Source organism: Hylobates moloch, unplaced genomic scaffold, assembly GCF_009828535.3.
Source record: "Hylobates moloch isolate HMO894 unplaced genomic scaffold, HMol_V3 SCAFFOLD_12, whole genome shotgun sequence".
NCBI classification, from domain to species: Eukaryota; Metazoa; Chordata; class Mammalia; order Primates; family Hylobatidae; genus Hylobates; species Hylobates moloch.
This window is the reverse complement of record NW_026652287.1, coordinates 52390500-52410182: the sequence shown is the minus strand read 5'-3', so window position 1 is coordinate 52410182 and position 19683 is coordinate 52390500. Positions and strand designations below refer to the sequence as shown.

Sequence of the window (19683 nt, the reverse complement as noted above, 5' to 3'; positions counted from 1 at the left end):
GTACTCCACATGGGCCAGAGTCTGGTTGGAGGGGGTGACGAAGACAGATGGTCTCCTCCTCATTCTCCCCCCCAATACTACGGCCCCCTCCCAGCTGTTCAAAACCTCCCACAGCCTCTCACAGCTGTCTCCCTTCTCATCACATCCCAGCAGAACCGCCCTCCTTTCCACTGCTCACTTCCAAGCCTGAGCCATTTTCCTCCCTGCCAGGAACACTGTTCCCAAACTCTTCAGCAAACTGGCTCCATCCCGATATTCTAACTTCAGTCCCCACCCCCTAGGACCCCTTCTACCCTCTCCCTGAAATGAAGAACCCTCAACCTGGGACTAGCCTGCAAAGGGACAGCCCCGGAGTCAAAGCCTCACACTTAAAGACCCCTCGCAGTGGCTCACGCCTGTAATCCCGGCTCCTTGGGAGGCTGACGTGGGAGGATCCCTTGAGTTTGAAACCAGCCTGGGCAACAAAGTGAGACCTCTGTCTTTACAAAAAATAATTAGCTGCGCGTGGTGGTGCATACCTGTAGTCCCAGCTACTTGGGAGGCTGAGGTGGGAGGATCGCTTGAGGCTGGGAGTTCAAGGCGGGCCACTGCACTCCAGTCTGGGCGACAGAGTGAGACCTCTCAAAAAAAAAAAAAAAAAAAAAAAAAAACTTCACACCTGCCTGGAAACACGTTTACATTTGTGGCCACCTTGTGAAAACCCAAACTAAGCCCACTGAAAGGCATTTTGCACCCAAGAGCTGGAGGTTGCTCTATCAGTGCGCACAGGGAATGCCCACCTGATCTTTGGGTGGGGACGGGAAACTCTGGGGAATGCAGAGGTTTAGAAGCGCAGAGTGCAGGAGAACGAATTTCCTTAGAACGAAGTTGTGGAGGCAGGGGAAAGAGGGGGCACGCCAGGACCTCCAGGGGGCACCCCTTGGCCTAAGAGCAGAAGCATCCCGAGGTGTTGTGTCCCAGCCTTTGACAGAGAGGGAAACTGAGGCTGAGCGGCGGGACGGCCACTGGAGACGACGGTGTCGATGGTGAGGGGTGAAGGGGCGGGGCAGCTGCCAGGGGGAGGGCCGGGGAGGGGCCTTGGAGGCGCCCTGGGAACACGCAGGGCGGTCACGGCGGCCTGCCCAGGGCGCAGCTTGGGGCGACCTTTGTGCGGGGCGGGTCCCTGGCAGCCTCGGCCCGGACGCCCCGCCAACGAGGAGCCGAGCGCCCTGGAGAACGCGCCGGGGCTGAGCCGGGGTCCAGCCGCCGCCGCTATGGACATCCAGCCGCTGGCCGGCAAGATCGCGGCGCTGTCGCTGAGCGCCCTCCCGGTGTCCTACGCGCTCAACCACGTCTCGGCGCTCTCGCAGTGCGTGCGGGGAGGGGCCAGGGCGGCCTTCGGGGACAGTGGGGGCGGGCGGGGGCGGGGAGGACTGGAGGTGGGCTGGAGGGAGGATGTGCGGTCCGCGGACCTGGCTCCTGCGAGCCCTGCGCCCCAGCTCAGCTCCGACCTGGCAGATTGGGGCTGGGCCAGAAGAACGCCCCCCGCTAACCGGAAGTCCCCTTCCTGCCGGGCTGGAGGCTGGGATGTGGCCGCTCCTGAGATGTTTGTGGCCTGGGAAGAAGGAATGATGAGAGTCCCCACAAGCCAGAGCTTTGGAGGGTTTCTGGGGTTTTCCCAGGGATGCGCCCTGCATAGGCTCCAAAGTCGCCAAGGGTGAAAGTATTGTTCCAGATAAGGCCCCGGGTACCTGGCTCCTGCTGACACACACACACACACACACCTGCACACACACACACACACACACACACACCCTGCTCCATTGCCTGTCTCAGGCCTGTGACTTTCCTCTTGTTCAGGGCTGGCTAACTGTGTCCCTAGACTCAGTTCCCCCTACTGGTTCCCTTTCCTGGTCCCTGTCTCTTAACCCTAGATCCTAGCCCTGTGGGTCCAGCCACCAGATAGTGGGCATCTGCAAGCCCCTCACACTTCTAAACGCAGCTCAACCCAAGCCATGGGATGGAGAGAGTCTTAACCATGAGCCTCGCTCCCTGGGTGGGAATACCCATCTCCATCTCCTGGGATCCTGGGTGAGCCAAGTTCCTCTGGGAGCCTCATTTCCCTCATCAGTGTAATGGGCACGATCCTAGATCTCATCACATGGTTAGGATTAAGGATTATAAACTGTGTACAAAGATTTGTCTTGGTCTCATCTGAGTACTATAATGTCATTGTTAGATGGGGTCAAGATGGAGATCTTGGGTTCTGAGGGGATCATGAGAAAATAGGGACCTGGAGAGTGATCGACAGAGTGTTGTGTGTGACCCTGGATAACTGGACAGTACTCCCATCCTCTCTGGGCCTGGATTTGCCCACCTGGGTTGAGGGCTGCTCAGAGACCTGGCTTCTGTTATCTATGCAACTGGTTGACCTGTCTTATCAGGTTGTGGGTGCAGATCAGGGCAGGGGTAGGGTGGAGTTAATAGAGGCATTTGGACTTTAGCTGGGAGGAGCTGGGAGCATCAGACAGTGAAGTCTACAGAACTGAGCACTCGAGACCCTGTGGCTTGGGAGCTGGGCCTGGCCACAGAGGGACTTGACATTGTCGAATGACTGAACAGACTGAGTCAAACACGTAACAAATGGTGGGATAAATGGTAAAGTCAGAAGGGGCAGGCCAGGCGTGGTGGCTCATGCCTGTAATCCTAGCACTTTGGAAGGCCGAGGTGGGCAAATCACCTGAGGTCAGGAGTTCCAGACCAGCCTGGCCAACATGGTGAAACCCCGTCTCTACTAAAAATACAAAAATTAGCCAGGTGTGGTGGTGGGCACCTGTAATCCCAGCTACTTGGGAGGCTGAGGCAGGAGAATCGCTTGAACCCAGGAGGCAGAGGTTGCAGTGAGCCAAGATTGCACCACTGCACTCCAGCCTGGGTGTCAGTGCTCCATCTCAAAAAGAAAGAAAGAGAGAGAAAGAAGAAAGAAAAAGAAAGAAAGAAAAAAATGAAAAGAAAAGAGAAAAAGAGTCTGATGAATGTCCCCTCTGTAGCTAGCCCAAGTTAAACAGTGATCCTTTCTGGGGAGTCAAGGAGGGCTTCATGGAGGAAGAAAAATGTGGATGGGCCATGAAGGATGAGTAGGAGTTTGCCAAGTGGAAAAGGCTTCTGGAAGCGGTTTCCAGAAGGAAGAAACAGCCTGAGCAAGGGCCTGGCACAGGGTGAGAGCAGTTTCAGGGAACAGCATTGATGGATGAATAGACACTTAGTCTCTACCCCTGGGGCTTCCAGGAGTCTGCCCCTTCTCCCACCAGGGAAGGTGGGGCAATGCCTCAGCACTGGGCCTGGCCTCCCTGACTTGGCTTCCCTCTCCACAGCCCCCTGTGGGTAGCATTGATGAGCGCCCTAATCCTGGGTCTGCTCTTCGTGGCGGTCTACAGCTTGTCCCATGGTGAGATCTCCTATGACCCACTCTATGCTGGTGAGTCAGTGGGAAGCTGTGGGGAGGAAGACTGTCCAGGCAAGGGCCTCCACCCCCAGACTTGGGGATCATTAAAGGGCCTCCTCCATCAGACTGGGGGCCCTTTAAGAGCTCCCATCAGACTGGAGACCTCAAAGAGATTTGAACACTCCCATTAAACTGGGGAACCTCAAAGAGCCTCCCCCTTCAGAGCTGGGGCTCCTGAGAACAGGGACTGCATCTCCCCCATCAGATTAGAAGCTCCTGAAAAAGAGTGTGCTGCCTCATCACTTTGAGATCTCCTGAGGGCAGGGATAGTGCCTCTCCCATGAGACTGGGGACTCCCAAGGGCAGGCACTGGGCTTCCCAATCAAACCAGGGACTTCTGAGGGCCGGGCTGTGTCTCCTCCATCAGACATGCAGAATGAGGCAGGGCTGTGGTCATGCAACCTTTGGGGTTGGGGCAGGGACTGGGCCTGGAGTCCTTGCCTGGAATAATCTCATCTCTGACCTTAACTTCAAGCCCCGCCCACACTGAGCCCTAGCCCCACCCACACGTGTCCCCTCTCACACCTGACCCGGCCCGCCCACTCACTGCAGTCTTCGGGGTTTTCGCCTTCACCTCGGTTGTGGACCTCATCATCGCTCTTCAGGAAGACAGCTATGTGGTGGGCTTCATGGAGTTCTACACCAAGGAGGTACTTGGGGGACGGCCAGGGATCCCCCTGCTGCACTGCCCGTCTGAGTCTCCCACCTGCCCCCACAGGGAGAGCCATACCTGCGCACAGCACACGGAGTCTTCATTTGCTACTGGGATGGCACTGTTCACTACCTCCTCTACCTGGCCATGGCCGGCGCCATCTGCAGAAGGTGCAGGAGGCAGGGAGAGGGTGGCCCCTGACCCTGGGAGAGAAGTTGCATCCTCAGATGGGGTCCCAGGGCAAGGTGGAGCCAGAAGTGTCTGCAGGAGAAATCAGGACGCCTCTCTAGGGCTCCAGCCAGGGGTGGCCAGGAGAAGGTTCCAGGGAACATCTCAGGTGTAGGTGGTGGCCTAGCATTGCTTACATCCACCCTGTGCCTGGGCAGCCACTTCTGTTCTTGGACAGAGGGTCTCACTGTTATTCCCCCATTCAACTCCCTGTTGTCCCTTCCATCCTGGGCAAAACTGAAAGGGACCCGGAGCTGGGAAACCCACGGTGGTCTCTGGGCCCTGGCTGGGGCTCTGAGATTACGGAGTGACTACCTGCTGGTCACCTCTCCATCCCCTGCTCAGGAAGAGATACCGGAACTTTGGACTTTACTGGCTGGGTTCCTTCACCATGAGCATCCTGGTGTTCCTTACAGGAAACATTCTTGGTAAGGACAAGGCTTTGGGAAATCCAGGTTCTCTTGGGCTTGGTCACTGCCCTGAACCTAGAAGCACCCCCACTGGATCCTCCATCCCTTCCCTGATGTCTGCAGAGGCCCCACCTCTCTCTTTGCCTGTCCACAGCCTCAGTCAGCAGCCCACCCCTTTCCGGTCCCCATTTCCTCTTGGAAGGTGGGGGAACCCAAACTCTGCTTCCTCCCCAGGCAATGGTTCCCAGCCCCAGGGGTTTGACCCAGAATTCTGTTGACACAGGAAGGGAATTTTAGGGTGAATCTTGGGGACAGGGTGAAAGCTTCAGGGGTAGGTATTGGGAGGTAGAGCAGTGAAGGCAGTCTGGGAGGTTGGCATGGCAAAACCTCAGCAAAGGGAACACCCAAGATGTATTCGTAGGAAGCAAAGAACCCACTAGAAGGTAGGATCCATATTCAGAAGGTAAATTGAGGCAGGCTAGGCTGAGGAGCATGGACATCATCCTGTGGGCACTAGGGAGCCATGGAGGGTGGTGGAGCTTGAATGAGGATGGTATTTCTGAATCAAGATGTCCAGCCAGAGAGGCCAGGTGCAGTGGCTCACACCTGTAATCCTTATGTTGCTCAGGCTGGTCTCCAACTCCTCGGCTCAAGCGATCTGCCTGCCTCATCAATCACTTGAGCCGTGGAGATCAAGATCAGCCTGGGCAGCATGGTGAAACCCTGCCTATACTAAAAATACAAAAATTAGCCAGGCATAATTGCGCATGCCTGTAATCCCAGCTACTCAGGAGGCTGAGACAAGAGAATTGCATGAACCTGGGAGGCAGAGGTTGCAGTGAGCCAAGATTGCGCCACTGCACTCCAGCCTGGGTGACAGAGCAAGACTCTGTCTCAGAACAAACAAACAAATGGACATCCAGCAGGGTTCTGGCATGGCTGATGCCCTCTCTTCTGCACCATGGCAGGCAAATACAGCTCCGAGATCAGGCCTGCCTTCTTCCTCACCATCCCCTACCTGCTGGTGCCATGCTGGGCTGGCATGAGGGTCTTCAGCCAGCCCCAGGCGCCAACCTGCTGCACCGCCAACATGGTGAGTGCCTTACCCCTCTTAGGCCTTGTCCCAACATGCCTGAACTTTCCTCGTGTGAGTTGCTTTTGGTCAAAGACTTAGTTTCCGTGGAAGGATCTCCTTTGTCATAAGAAAGAAGGGAGGGCTGGGTGCGGTAGCTCATGCCTGTAATCCCAACATTTTGGGAGGCCAAGGCAAGAGGATCGCTTGAGCCCAGGAATTGGAGACCAGCCTGGGCAACACAGCCAGATTTTTTAACTCTACAAAAAGTTAAAAAATTAGCCAGATGTGGTGGTGCATGCCTGTGGTCCCAGCTATTCAGGAGGCTGAGGTGGGAGGATCACTTGAGCCCAGGAGATTGAGGCTGCAGTGAGCTGAGACTGTGCCACTTCACTCAAGCCTAGGCAACAGAATGAGACCCTGTCTCAAAAAAAAAAAAAGAAAGAAAAGAAAAGAAAAAAAGAAAGAAGGGAGGAGCCTTAGGAGTGCCTTTATTGAGTACCTACTGAACACTTCTCATTGACTACCTCTCATGCTGTCTGTTTCTCTCCCCTGGGCCAGGTGCAAGAGGAACAAAGAAAGGGACTCCTGCAGCGTCCGGCTGACCTGGCCCTTGTCATATACCTCATCCTTGCTGGCTTCTTCACTCTGTTCCGGGGCCTGGTGAGTCTGCCCTGGTTGGTCTCCCCCTCCCCTGCCACCGGTCTCCCTTCCCTGACCCACCTCTCCCACACTGCCCTTCCTGTTTGATCATCCAAGGAAGTTCTTCATCAAGTCTAACCTGAGTGTTCCATGACAAAGCCCCATTTCTCCCAGCCAGCCCAACTTGAGCTGGGCTGGGAGCGGCCAGAGCAAGGGGTGTGGGCCTGGGAGGGTGGGGGAGGCTTCCTGTGGGAGGGATGTCTGAGGGTTCTTGGTATGTCTGTCTGCTCCAGGTGGTGCTCGATTGCCCCACAGATGCCTGCTTTGTCTATATCTACCAGTATGAGCCATACCTGCGGGACCCTGTGGCCTACCCTAAGGTGCAGGTGAGAGGGGAGCGGGGAGAAGACCATGCCCCTGCCTTGGGTAGGGGTCCACTGGGCCTCTTTGAAGCAGGTGCCAGAAGCACAACTCAAATAGGCAGAAGCCCATATGGAATTTACTGTCCTACCAAAAAAGGACAGATGTGGTCTTCAGGTATGGCTGGATCCAGGTGCTCAAGGTACAGACTCTGGGCTCTTCTTTTCTTTTCTTTTCCTTTCCTTTCCTTTCTTTTCTTTTCCTTTCCTTTCCTTTCCTTCCTTCCTTCCTTCCTTCCTTCCTTCCTTCCTTCCTTTCTTTCTTTCTTTCTTTTTTTTTTTTGAAACAGTTTTGTTCTTGTCGCCCAGGCTGGAGTGCAATGGCATGATCTCAGCTCACTGCAACCTCCACCTCCTGGGCTCAAGTGATTTTCCTGCCTCAGCCTCCCAAGTAGCTGGGATTACAGGCGTGTACCACCATACTCAGCTAATTTTGTATTTTTAGTAGATACGGGGTTTCACCATGTTGGTCAGGCTGATCTCGAACTCCTGACCTCAAGTGATCCACCCACCTCGGCCTCCCAAAGTGCTGGGATTACAGGCGTGAGCCACCATGCCCGGCCTCTGGGCTCTGCTTTCTTTGCATGGCTCCGCTCTCAGGCAGTCCCTTTATGGGGTGGCAGAGACAGCCTGTGGCAGCTTCAGGCTTCCATGCACCCCACTCAGCCACCCCAGAGCAATGTGAGCCCTTATTACCCCCGAGCTTAAGCACAAGTCTTAGGCAGGCTCAGATTGGCCCAGCCTGAATCACTTGCCCATCCCTTACTGAGCATCATGGACAGGGTGCTGGAATGGTCTGACTGGCTAGGCCAAGGTCGCATGCCACTTCCAGAGAAAGGTTAGTAGGTTTGGCGTATGTGTTCGGGGGGTGGGGGCAAGGATCCCCAAGGGAAATAGAGGAGCACTTTGCAGACAGCCTGAGTGGGGTCTGAGGCTATCCAGATCCTTCCTCAGGGCCTCCACCTCAGGGGTGTCAGGAGACCCACCTGGGGTAGCTGCTCATCTCACAGGCTGGTGCCCCTCTCCTCCCGCCCCTGCAGATGCTGATGTACATGTTTTATGTCCTGCCTTTCTGCGGCCTGGCTGCCTATGCTCTCACCTTCCCTGGTTGCTCCTGGCTGCCAGACTGGGCCTTGGTGTTTGCTGGAGCCATCGGCCAGGTGAGGTGGCGGGTGGGTGGGTGAGCAGGCATGTGGGAGGGAATTTCTGTCTACTCATGAATGCCTCTGGTGTCCTCCCTGGGCACTGTAATGATGGGACCCCAAGAGGCCCCAGCCCCAGGCCCAGTATCCCAGGATTCCCTAGTCTAGGGGAGACAAAGCCAGATACAGACACTCCAAGCCCCATGAAAAGAGGGACAGGGGCTGTGAAGGATTCCAGAGGGGAAAGGTTTCCTAGAAGCAGGGCGTAGGAGCTGGGCTTTGATGTACGAGGATGAGTTCTCCAGGCAGGGAAGGACATTCCAGGAATGGGAACAGCCTAAGGAGAAGCACAGAGGGAGAGAGTGATTTAGCAGGGCCATAACACCGGTAAAGGCAGAGATAAGAGGAATTGGCAGCTGGATGCTGAAGGCTTTGAACTCTGGGACTGGGGGCTTGTGCTGAGGGTGATGGGGCGTTTGAGGAGGTGTTTGAGCAGTGAGGGGCCCAGTCAGAGCGAGGAGCCTTTTTCTGGGTTCCTGATGAAAAGTGCTAAAGCCTGGGCCCCGGCCAGGGAAGTAGGGACAAGGAAAACGTCTAGAATCCGCAGGATTTGTGCCAAGACCTCTGTGGGGGGGAAGACTGGGAGGAGGATCTGGAGCCAGGTCAGAGACAGACGGGGTGCAGGGCCCAGGAGATGGGGTTAGGCAAGTTGGGGGGGACTCACAGACCAGTGGACAAGCACAGGGAGGGACAGACAGGACATGTAAGGGCAGGAATCTTTACAGACAGAAGGCCGGGCGAGGTGGCTCACACCTGTAATCCCAGCACTTTGGGAGGCCAAGGTGGGAGGGCTGCTTGAGCCCAGGAGTCTGAGACCAGCCTAGGCAACATGGCAAAAACCTGTCTCTACAAAAAGTACAAAAATTAGCTGGGCATGGTAGCATGTGCCTGCTGTGCTAGCTACTCGGGAGGCTGAGATGGGAGGATCGCTTGAGCCCAAGAGGTTGAGGCTGCAGTGAGCCATGATTGTGCCACTGCACTCCAGCCTGGCCAACAGAGCAAGACCCTATCTCTAAATAGATAGATAGATGGATGGATGGATAGATAGATAGATAGATGATAGATAGATAGATAGATAGATAGATAGATAGATAGATAGATAGATAGATAGATAGATAGAAATTTTTAAAATAGGCCAGGCACGGTGGCTCATGCCTGTAATCCTAGCACTTTGGGAGGCCAAGGTGGATGGATTGCCTGACCTCAGGAGTTTGAGACCAGCCTGGGCAACATGATAAAACCCCATCTGTACCAAAAATACAAAAAACTAACTGGGCGTAGAGGTGCACGCCTGTAGTCCCAGCTACTCAGAGGAGGCTGAAGCACGAGAATCGCTTGAACCCAGGACCAGGAAGCAGCAGAGGTTGCAGTGACCCGAGATTGCACCACTGCACTCCAGCATGGGCAACAGAGTGAGACTGTGTCTCAAAAAAAAAAAAAAAGAAAGAAAAAAGACAGATAGATGGACTGGAGATGGGAAACAGATAAGCAAAGCCCGAGAGGTGGGGATGGGCATCCCCTGGGTTCTGCCTGACCTACGTGGGGGGCCATCGGTGATGCTGGGATTTCAGTTCCTTCCTGGCCCCTGACACCCATCTTCCCTGTCCGGCTACCAGGCACAGTTCTCGCACATGGGGGCTTCCATGCACCTGCGAACACCCTTCACCTACCGTGTGCCTGAGGACACCTGGGGCTGCTTCTTCGTGTGCAACCTGCTGTATGCGCTGGGCCCCCACCTGCTAGCCTACCGTTGCCTTCGGTGGCCCGCATTCTTCCACCAGCCACCACCCTCCGATCCCCTAGCCCTCCACAAGAAGCAGCATTGAGAGGGCTGTGGACTCAGGACCCAGGACTCTGTTTATGTGCCCAGCCAGCCCTACCTGGGGAAGTGGGGGTTGGGCGTTGTGGAGACAGGAGGGACATCTCCGGGTGTCTTTAGTCTTGGCTATGGTGGTTTCAGTCCAGTGGGTGGGATGGAGACCAACGACCAAGTGTTCCTGCAAGGAGAGCCTCCCACAGCTGTTACCATGCTCTAACTCCCACACGAACGCTTCACCCCTTCCAGAACTTACCCATCATCCCCGCCATCGATCCTTTTAGTAAAAGCCCTTTCAATTTCCAAAATATCACTGCCTAAGTGTTTCAGGGTGCAGGGGAGAGGGATCCTCTTCTTGGCCCCCATGAGGGCCCACCTATCACTGCCATCGTGGTTGCCAGGAGCGAGAGGTGCCGGGATAGCAGAAGGCGGCCTCTGGTTGGTATGCACGGCTCATCTTCCAGATGGGAAAACCGAGACTCATTATGGACAAGAGACCTGCCCAAGGTCACAGCCAGAGAGAAAAGTTCCTGCTCTACCAATAAATCATAACTAATAGTATGATACATTATTAAGCACCTACTGTATACCTTGACTGCTACATGCTGGATCTCACTCCGTATTCCAGATGGGGAAACCAAGGCTGCAGGAGGTGAAGGTCCTGGTCTGAGATCATTCCCCCCCTCAGCCCCCGAGGCATGGCTGAGCTAAGAGATGGAGCCCCAGCCTGTTGGACCACAGAAACCACAACCCTGCCTCTGCTATCTGGTTGGGTTGGGCTCATTTTAGGGGAAACTGAGTCCTGGAAGGAAGCCAAGGTGTTAGGAGAAAGACTCACTGTTTCCTATTGTTTGATTTTTTGAAATTGGGTGAAAGGCCAGGTTTAGGGGTGACTTGGGCCTTGACCAGATATCCCTTTTTCTTTTCTTTTTCTTTTCTTTTTTTTTTTTTTTTGAGATGGAATTTTCACTCTTGTTGCCCAGGCTGGTATGCAATGGCACGATCTCAGCTCACCGCAACCTCCACCTCCCGGGTTCAAGCAATTCTCCTGCCTCAGCCCCCTGAGTAGCTGGGATTACAGGCATGTGCCACCACACCTAGCTAATTTTGTATTTTTAGTAGAGACAGAGTTTCTCCATGTTGGTCAGGTTGGCCTCGAACTCCTGACCTCAGGTGATCCTCCCGTCTCGGCCTCACAAAGTGCTGGGATTACAGACGTGAGCCACCGCGCCCGGCCTAGATGTCCCTTTTTCTTGCCCCTCCCAACCCCTCCAGAGATCTACTGTATGTCTAGCTATTGGGTCTTCGCCAAAGAGTCAGCAGCAGGCTCAGAGAGGCCAACTGTCTCCTCCAAGGTCTCACAGCCAGTGAGGGGCAGACTTGGATTGGGGCCTGTGGCTCCAGACCACAGCAGCGTGTGATTATCGTGAGGCCCCCACCCTTCACAGTGAGCACCTTTGGGGTGCTGGAGACCAGGACCCCACTATGACTACCCAATGGACAGATGGGTAAACTGAGGCCTGCAGGCCAAATGATCTCTTTCACCAGATCCCCCAGGTCCCCTGCCAAAGCACAGTAACTAAGATAGAAGACTCAGCCCCCTCCTCCATTTCAAAGATGGTTAAACTGAGGCTCAGAGAGGTTCTTCCCTGGTCTAAGTTCAGCTAGCAGGGTGCGGGAACTAGCTCTGCACTCCAAGTCCAGAGCTCTTCTTTCTCCGCCCGCGCTCCAGCCACTGCTCCAGGGGAGCGTGGGCCGCGGCGGCCCCTTTAACACGCCCCGCCTCTCCCGCCTTCCTCCTCCCCTTGCAGGCAGACGCCGGGATTGCGCCGCCTGCAGGGACCTGCCCAGTCTTAACCGGGTGTGCGGGGAGCGCAGTCCGGGTGCGTAGGGGCCGCTCGGCGGGGGCCGCGCGGGCAAGATGGTAAGTGGGGCTGCGGGCGCGGGTGGTGCGTGCCCCGTCTCCCCAGTCTTGGATTCTATATCTCTCTGTCTCTGAATCTATATCCCTCTGAGTTTCTTCTGTCTCTTCCTTTTCTCTGTCTCTCACCCTCTTTGATCTCTCTTTTTGGCACTCTAGGTTCTCTCCCTCTCCATTTCTCCCTGCCTCTCTCCATCTCTGTCATCCTCTCTGCGTCTTTCCTCTCCTCTCCGTTTCTGTCTTTCCCTGCCCCTATCTCTCCCTCCTCTTCTCTGAGTCTCTCTGCCTCTCGCACTCTCCTGTCTCTCCCTCTCCCTTTCTGTCTCTCCCTCTCCCTCTCTGTCTCTCCCTCTGCCTCTCTGTCTCTCCCTCTGCCTCTCTGTCTCTCCCTCTCCCTCTCTGTCTCTCTCTCTGCCTCTCCGTCTCTCCCTCTCCATCTCTGTCTCTCCCTCTCCTCTCTTCCTCTGCCTCTCTCTCTCCCTCTGCTTCTCTGTCTCTTCTTCTCTGTCTCTCCCTTTCCATCTCTCTTTCCCTCTCCATCTCTGTATCTTCCTCTGCCCCTCTGTCTCTCCCTCTCCATCTCTGTCTCTCCCTCTCCATCTGTCTCTTCTTTTCCATCTGTCTCTCCCTCTCCATCTCTGCGTCTCTCTCTTCCCTTCCCCTTTTTCTGTGTCGCGCACTATCTTCTCTGCCTCTCCCTGCCTTTCTCTCTGTCCCTGTTCTCTCCCCACGTCTCTCCCTCTGTCTCTCCAGCTCTCCCCCCTCCCTGCCCGCCCCGGCCCGGTTTGCTGCAGTCTCCTGGCGCATGGATAACCTTGCTGCCGCCGCTCCTCCAGCTCTTCCCCACCCCCCTATCCCCGGCCCGGGCCAGGGCCAGAAGGGGGCGGGGCAGCGAGCCTCGGGTTTTGGGGTCGGGGAAGGGGGGTTGGAATGAGGCGGGATCTGAGGCAGGACTAAGGGCAGGGGGAGTCTAGGGGCGTGGGTTCTTGCAGAAGCTAGGATGTGAGGTCCCAGGAGGAGGAGGGGGAGTTCTCCGGGACCCCGGAAAGGGTGGGGGCATGGGCGTGAGAGAGGTCCTCGTTGTGGGGAAGGCAGGCCCGGGTGGGAGCCAGGCCTCCGAAAAGCCAAGGCTGGGAGGCTGGACTGAGCGCCCTGTGCCCGCCCCCCAGGTGTGCGCTCGGGCGGCCCTCGGTCCCGGCGCGCTCTGGGCCGCGGCCTGGGGCGTCCTGCTGCTCACAGCCCCCGCGGGGGCGCAGCGTGGCCGGAAGAAGGTCGTGCACGTGCTGGGTGAGTCCGGGCCGCTAAAAGTGGTCTTCTCCGCGAAAAGCAGAAGTGGCCAAGTGCGGAGAAGGGTAGGGGGTAGGGCGTTCCTGACGTCCACGGTTCCGCCAACCACTCCCCATCTGAGCCCCTCGCCCTCTCCCTGAGCCCCTGGACCCTTCTGATTCCCCGACCCCCACCCGAGTCTTCCCACGTTCCCCTCCCCAGAGACACCTTCCCCAGGGGCCCCCTTCTGCCCCTAGGCCCCTTCTCTGAACCCTGCTTGGTTGTCCGCAGAGGGTGAGTCGGGCTCGGTAGTGGTACAGACAGCGCCCGGGCAGGTGGTAAGCCACCGGGGTGGCACCATCGTCTTGCCCTGCCGCTACCACTATGAGGCAGCCGCCCACGGTCACGACGGCGTCCGGCTCAAGTGGACAAAGGTGGTGGACCCGCTGGCCTTCACCGACGTCTTCGTGGCACTAGGCCCCCAGCACCGGGCATTCGGCAGCTACCGTGGGCGTGCTGAGCTGCAGGGCGACGGGCCTGGGGATGCCTCCCTGGTCCTCCGCAACGTCACGCTGCAAGACTACGGGCGCTATGAGTGTGAAGTCACCAATGAGCTGGAAGACGACGCTGGCATGGTCAAGCTGGACCTGGAAGGTGATCAGCCGATGGGGAGGATAAACCTTGCTTCTGAGGAAGGAGGGGGGGGGCGGGGATGGCAAGGGACATAAACCAAATCAAGTTGGCCTGCAGGCATTTAGAAGGTTGTTTGGGGTAGAGCCCCCGTATCTGATTCTGGGTGATTTTCCTCCCCAGGGACATTGGCGATATCTGGAGATATTTTAGGTTGCCACATCTGGAGAAGGTAGTTGCTACTAGCCTCTAGTGGGTAGAGGCCAGGGATGCAGCTAAACATCCTACCAGGCACAGGATAGTCCCCCACAAAGAGTGATCCAGGCCGGGCATGGTGGCTCACGACTGTAATCCCAGCACTTTGGGAGGTTGAGGCAGGCGGATCACCTGAGGTCAGGAGTTCAAGACCAGCCTGGCCAACATGCCGAAACCCTATCTCTAGTAAAAATACAAAAATTAGCCAGGCATGGTGGTGCATTCCTGTAATTCCAGCTACTTGGGAGGCTGAGGCAGGAAAATCTCTTGAACCCGGGAGGCGGAGGTTGCAGAGAGCGGAGATCGTGCCACTGCACTCCAACCTGGGCGACAGAGGAGACTCCATCTCAAAAAATAATAATAATAAATAAATAAAATAAAATAAAATAAAAGTGATCCAGTCCAAAATGTCCACAATGAGGACACTGAGAAGTCCTGGGATAGGATTCAGGCACAGTGAGATCCAGGCACTCACACCATGTCAGGAACCATCCTTCTGCTCTGCTTCCCAGGTAGGCTTTCTTCCCACAGGTTTCTCTTTCTGGAACCAAGACCACAGTGCCTAGGCTTTCACTTCCCTGCTTAGCAACTGATTTCCTAGGAGCAGCAGCTAGAGTCCCAGAGTTGTCCCTCACTGGCTCAGCTTGAGTCATGTGCCCAACTGTGAGCCAATCACTGTAGCTGGAAGATGGGATGCTCTGATTGACTCACCCTGGAGCTGGGAGGTGGGGTTTCTATTTGAAGAATTCCCTCCCATTTGGTTGGCCTTTTCTAGTTCACCTTAGAAGATTCTAGGTGAGATTTCAGGGCCCTGGCTTGCTGACCTTCCTAACAATAACAAATAACAACAATAATAGCAGCAGCTCTCCTTTACTGGACATTTTCTATGTGACAGGTGCTTAGTTGAAGAGTTCTCAGGAGTCTCTAATTTAATTTCCTAAAAACCCCAAGGGAGACAGCTATTACCAGCAGATGGACAACAGGCTCAGAGAGGTTAGAGCCTTGCCCAGGACAGTGCTAGTTAGTGGCAGAGACAGGATTCAATCCCCAGTCTGTCAGCTCCAGGTCTTCTCCCTGGCCCCTGTCTGCCTCTTTCCTGGGTACCCCACTCACCCCCAAGCCGCGTCCCTCAAACGCACAAAATATTTGAGCTGAACGGACTGTGAGTCCAATGAGGGACAAGTTCCAAAGTCATCAGAACTGAAGGTAGAAGGGAACCCAGTGGGTACTGCCTTGGACGATGCTGGGGGAATCAAAGGGGTCTTCACCTAGGGCCAATCTTCCAGGGGGTCCTAGTCTAAGAGAGTCAGCACTGAACGCAGGCTCCGTGGGCTCAGGGCTGGACCAGAGGGAGGGACCCAGTACTGGGGGAATGTCAGAGGCACACAGGACTGAATGGCAGAGGGTTTGGGAGTTGGATTTTGAAGGATGAGTAGGAGTTCAACAGGTAGAATAAGGTGGAAAGAGCATGAGCAAAGGCCTCCAGCAGTGGAAGGGGATGGACACAATTAGTATGTTAAGGGGGAGGGTCAAGTGAATCCCAAGCTTAAAGTGAAGGGAGCCAGCTATATGGGGTGTGAGCTGGGGATTATCGTGGTCAGGTCTGAGGCCAGAGTGAGGAGGAATGGACTGGAAGGTCCCGGTTGAAGACTCACACAGCACCCCAGACGTCAGGTGCATGAGGGTGGGCTGGGGTGTACCGGCTGATCCCGTGCGCCCCCCGCCAGGCGTGGTCTTTCCCTACCACCCCCGTGGAGGCCGATACAAGCTGACCTTCGCGGAGGCGCAGCGCGCGTGCGCCGAGCAGGACGGCATCCTGGCATCTGCAGAACAGCTGCACGCGGCCTGGCGCGATGGCCTGGACTGGTGCAACGCGGGCTGGTTGCGCGACGGCTCAGTGCAATACCCCGTAAACCGGCCCCGGGAGCCCTGCGGCGGCCTGGGAGGGACCGGGAGCGCAGGGGGCGGCGGTGATGCCAACGGGGGCGTGCGCAACTACGGGTATCGCCATAACGCCGAGGAACGCTACGACGCCTTCTGCTTCACGTCCAACCTGCCGGGTGCGTAGGCCTCACCCTAAGACTGGCCTCTGCTGCAACACTACCCCAACCCCGGGGCCTTCTTCCCCACCCAGCTCTTAGCGATCAGAAACAGGAGACCCCTCTCCCAAGAGTGCCCAGGCGCAGCACACACCGCCTGGTACCAACACTGGTTGGGCCTAGGCTGGAGTCCCAGGCTGCATGGGAGGAACTGTTCCTGGATCCCGGGGCCGAGGCCAGAGTCCTGGGCTGCATGCGGGGAGCAGTCCTGAATCCCGCCGAGGCAGGGTCCCAGGAGCCTCACTAATAACCCATCCCCAACCCCACCCCCGCAGGGCGCGTGTTCTTCCTGAAGCCGCTGCGGCCTGTACCCTTCTCCGGAGCTGCGCGCGCGTGTGCTGCGCGTGGCGCGGCCGTGGCCAAGGTGGGGCAGCTGTTCGCCGCGTGGAAGCTGCAGCTGCTGGACCGCTGCACCGCGGGTTGGCTGGCCGATGGCAGCGCGCGCTACCCCATCGTGAACCCGCGCGCGCGCTGCGGAGGCCGCAGGCCTGGTGTGCGCAGCCTCGGCTTCCCGGACGCCACCCGACGGCTCTTCGGCGTCTACTGCTACCGCGCTCCAGGAGCACCGGACCCGGCACCCGGCGGCTGGGGCTGGGGCTGGGCGGGCGGCGGCGGCTGGGCAGGGGGCGCACGCGATCCTGCTGCCTGGACCCCTCTGCGCGTCTAGGCTGGGAGCAGGCGGACAGCCAGGGCGCTTGACCACTGGTCTAGAGCCCTGTGGTCCCCTGGAGGCTGGCCACGCCCTTGAAGCCCTGGACACTGGCCACATTCCCTGTGGTCCCTTACAAACTAACTGTGCCCCTGGGGTCCCTGAAGACTGGCTAGTCCTGGCAGAACAGTACTTTGGAGTTCCCTGGAGCCTGGCCAGCCCTCACCTCTTCTGGACAGAGGATTCCCCCAACTCCTCAACTTTCTCCATGAGGGCCACGCCCCCTGAGGACCTCAGGAGGCCAGCAGAACCCGCAGGCTCCTGAAGACTGGCCACGCCTCCTGAGACCACTTGGAAACAGACCAACTGCCCCCGTGGTCGCCTGGTGGCTGGACCCCCGGGATTGACTAGAGACTGGCCGTACACCTTCTGCATCTCACTGGAGACTGAACGCTAGTCCCTTGCGGTCACATGGACGCTGGGCGCCTCCTCCTCCTCCTCCTCACCTGGAGAGACTACAGGAACTTCAGGGTCACTCCCCGTGGTCACATGGAGGTTGTGGGCCAAGGCGCTTATTTTCTCTTATGGTGACCTGAGTACTGGAGACTCCCATTCTCCCCCTCTGCCTGAGAGTCCCCTGAAGTTTCTGGGTAACAGGGCACACTCCTCTAGTTTCATGGGCAAGCACCCCCATCTGCCACCTCAGACTGACACACAGCCAGCTGGCTCACTTACTGGGGGCCACATCCCACCCCTCAGATATTTCTTTGAAGGGAGAGCAAACCCACCCTGTCCTCTGACGTCCCTTTCCCAACTGTCACCAAAGAGACCATCTTCCCAGGCCTGGGGACCCGTAAGATCCATATCACTAGTTATGGAGAGCAGCTGCCGTGAGTCCCACTGTCACCAAGGCAACCAGTCCTGCTGCTACCTGTCACCTAGAGTCACACACCCCTTCCCTCATCAGGCACACCCATGAAGACGCTGCCTCCCTCCTCCAGCTGTAACCATGGATACCACACATTTCTCATCTCATTGGACCCCACCCCAGGGACCTCCACCTCAACTTCTGGCTGTCCCTACCCTGACCCACCGCCATGGAGATCACCGTCCCCGAAGCTGTCCCCAGGGTGACCCAACATCCAGTTCTCTGGTTCTCACCATGGAAACAAACTGTCCCTGTTCCCAGGCCCACTCCAGTTCCAGGCCACCCTCCAAGCTCCGCCCCCAGGTGGTTTGGACACCACCACTGTTGCCATGGTGACCAAACTCTGGTGTCCTAGGTAACAGAACACCTGTCCCCCTAGGCGTTTCTTTGTGGACAACGGGGCCCTGTTCACCAAACTGTTGCCCTAGAGACTGTCAACATTGTCCTCATGACAACCAAACATCCAGCTCTCAGGAACTTCTCATCGTGGGCCAGAAGTCCTGGGTGCCTCCTACTGGGGCTATCCTACTGCACCCCATCAGGGGCCTGATGGCTGCCCCTTCCCCAGACAGGGCTGGACTTCTGGAGCTGCTAAGCCAACCTCCGTTTGCACGTTAACTCTATGCCGGATAGCAGCTGTGCACGAGACAATCTTGCAACACTCGGGCATGTTTGTCATCGTCCTACAAATGAGGAAACCAAGGCCATGGCGTGCCCTGGCCTTTTAAGATACGCAAGCACTGAGCTCCTCTTTTGTCCTCTGAGACCCCATCTCCATTCTCACCCACATTTCCCTCCTTAGAGATCCAGGAGGGATGGAATGTTCTTTCTTTAAAATTCAACACCCACCAGGCTCTAAGCAGCAATCTGTGCTAAGAGGTCAGGACCCAGCCAAAGTCCTCAGCGTTGACAGGCAGCTGGGGGCACATGATCCATGGACAAGGCCATCCCGGCCATGGGAGACCCCAGTCCTGAAGTCTTGCCTGCAGGAGTACTGGGGTCCCCCCGGCGCCCTCTTTACTGTCACGTCATCTCTAGGAAACCTATCTCTGAGTTTTGGGACCAGGTCGGTTTGGGTCTGAATTCTGCCTCTTCTTGCTCACTGTGTGACCAAATGACAAACTCCTTCTGAATCTGTGTTCTCCCGCTGTACCAGGGCTGTTCTGTGGTCCCCGTGAGTGCCAAGCATACAGTAGGGGCTCAATAAATCCTTGTTTCTTTTGATGAATGAGAAAATGAGGCAGCCAGTGGGTAATTCCTGTATAAATGCACTTTGGTAGATAAGATGTTACAAGCTTGGGGGGCTTGGGTTTTTTTGTTTTGTTTTGTTTTGTTTTGTTTTGTTTTGTTTGAGATGGAGTCTCACCCTGTCGTCCAGGCTGGAGTACAGTGATGCAATCTTGGCTCACTGCAACCTCTGCCTCCCGGGTTCAAGTGATTCTCCTGCCTCAGCCTCCCGAGTAGCTGGGATTACAGGTGCCTGCCACCACACCCGGCTAATTTTTGTATTTTTAGTAGAGACAGGGTTTCACCATGTTGGCCAGGCTGGTCTTGAACTCCTGACCTCAGGTGATCCACCCACCTCGGCCTCCCAAAGTGTTGGGATTACAGGCGTGAGCCACTGCGCGTGGCCAGGCTTGATTTTTATTCTCTTTGGAAGTGGTGTCCTTCATTCCTCCTCCACCTCCCCAATCTCTCGCTCCTCTTTCTTCCCCCATCCTGTGCCCACTCTCTCCCTTTAGCCACCCACCATGAGTCTGTTCCTTGTCAACTCTGTCCTGACTGGGTCATTGACAAGATCCAGGGCATGAAATTCGGGAAACTGGACGGGGAGTTCCTGTACCAGGAAGGGAGAGACGTTGCAAACTTTCCCTGACATGAATATGTGGGCTGAGGGCGGGGGCTGAGGAAGCACTGGAAGTTTCTAGGATACAACAAAGCATGAAGAGAAAAAATAGTGTAAGGTCCTGACCGTGCACAGTGGCTCATGCCTATAATCCCAGCACTTTA

General features: G+C 56.5%; 2 protein-coding genes across 2 annotated transcripts; both read left to right on the top strand.

Moving 5' to 3' along the window:
* The first annotated feature begins 1109 nt into the window (after window positions 1-1109).
* TM6SF2 (transmembrane 6 superfamily member 2) lies at window positions 1110-10615 on the top strand. The gene is made up of 10 exons (XM_032170215.2): window positions 1110-1348; window positions 3354-3457; window positions 4037-4134; window positions 4203-4306; window positions 4710-4792; window positions 5743-5867; window positions 6408-6509; window positions 6782-6874; window positions 7948-8067; window positions 9726-10615. Exons 1-10 carry the CDS (start codon window positions 1254-1256, stop codon window positions 9933-9935), a joined length of 1134 nt encoding a protein of 377 aa, XP_032026106.1. The 5' UTR covers window positions 1110-1253; the 3' UTR covers window positions 9936-10615.
* Window positions 10616-11770: 1155 nt separating this feature from the next.
* HAPLN4 (hyaluronan and proteoglycan link protein 4) lies at window positions 11771-19683 on the top strand. The gene is made up of 5 exons (XM_032170214.2): window positions 11771-11849; window positions 13016-13133; window positions 13404-13766; window positions 15725-16057; window positions 16372-19683. The coding sequence occupies exons 1-5, from the start codon at window positions 11847-11849 to the stop codon at window positions 16761-16763; spliced, it is 1209 nt and encodes a 402-aa protein (XP_032026105.1). The 5' UTR covers window positions 11771-11846; the 3' UTR covers window positions 16764-19683.

Coding starts and splice junctions, on each gene's coding strand:
- TM6SF2 (XM_032170215.2), top strand. CDS start 1,254: ATGGACATCCAGCCGCTGGCCGGCAAGATCGCGGCGCTGTCGCTGAGC. Junction 1,349..3,353: donor CACGTCTCGGCGCTCTCGCA/GTGCGTGCGGGG, acceptor CCCTCTCCACAG/CCCCCTGTGGGTAGCATTGA. Junction 8,068..9,725: donor TTGCTGGAGCCATCGGCCAG/GTGAGGTGGCGG, acceptor TCCGGCTACCAG/GCACAGTTCTCGCACATGGG.
- HAPLN4 (XM_032170214.2), top strand. Junction 13,767..15,724: donor GGTCAAGCTGGACCTGGAAG/GTGATCAGCCGA, acceptor GCCCCCCGCCAG/GCGTGGTCTTTCCCTACCAC. Junction 16,058..16,371: donor CTTCACGTCCAACCTGCCGG/GTGCGTAGGCCT, acceptor CCACCCCCGCAG/GGCGCGTGTTCTTCCTGAAG.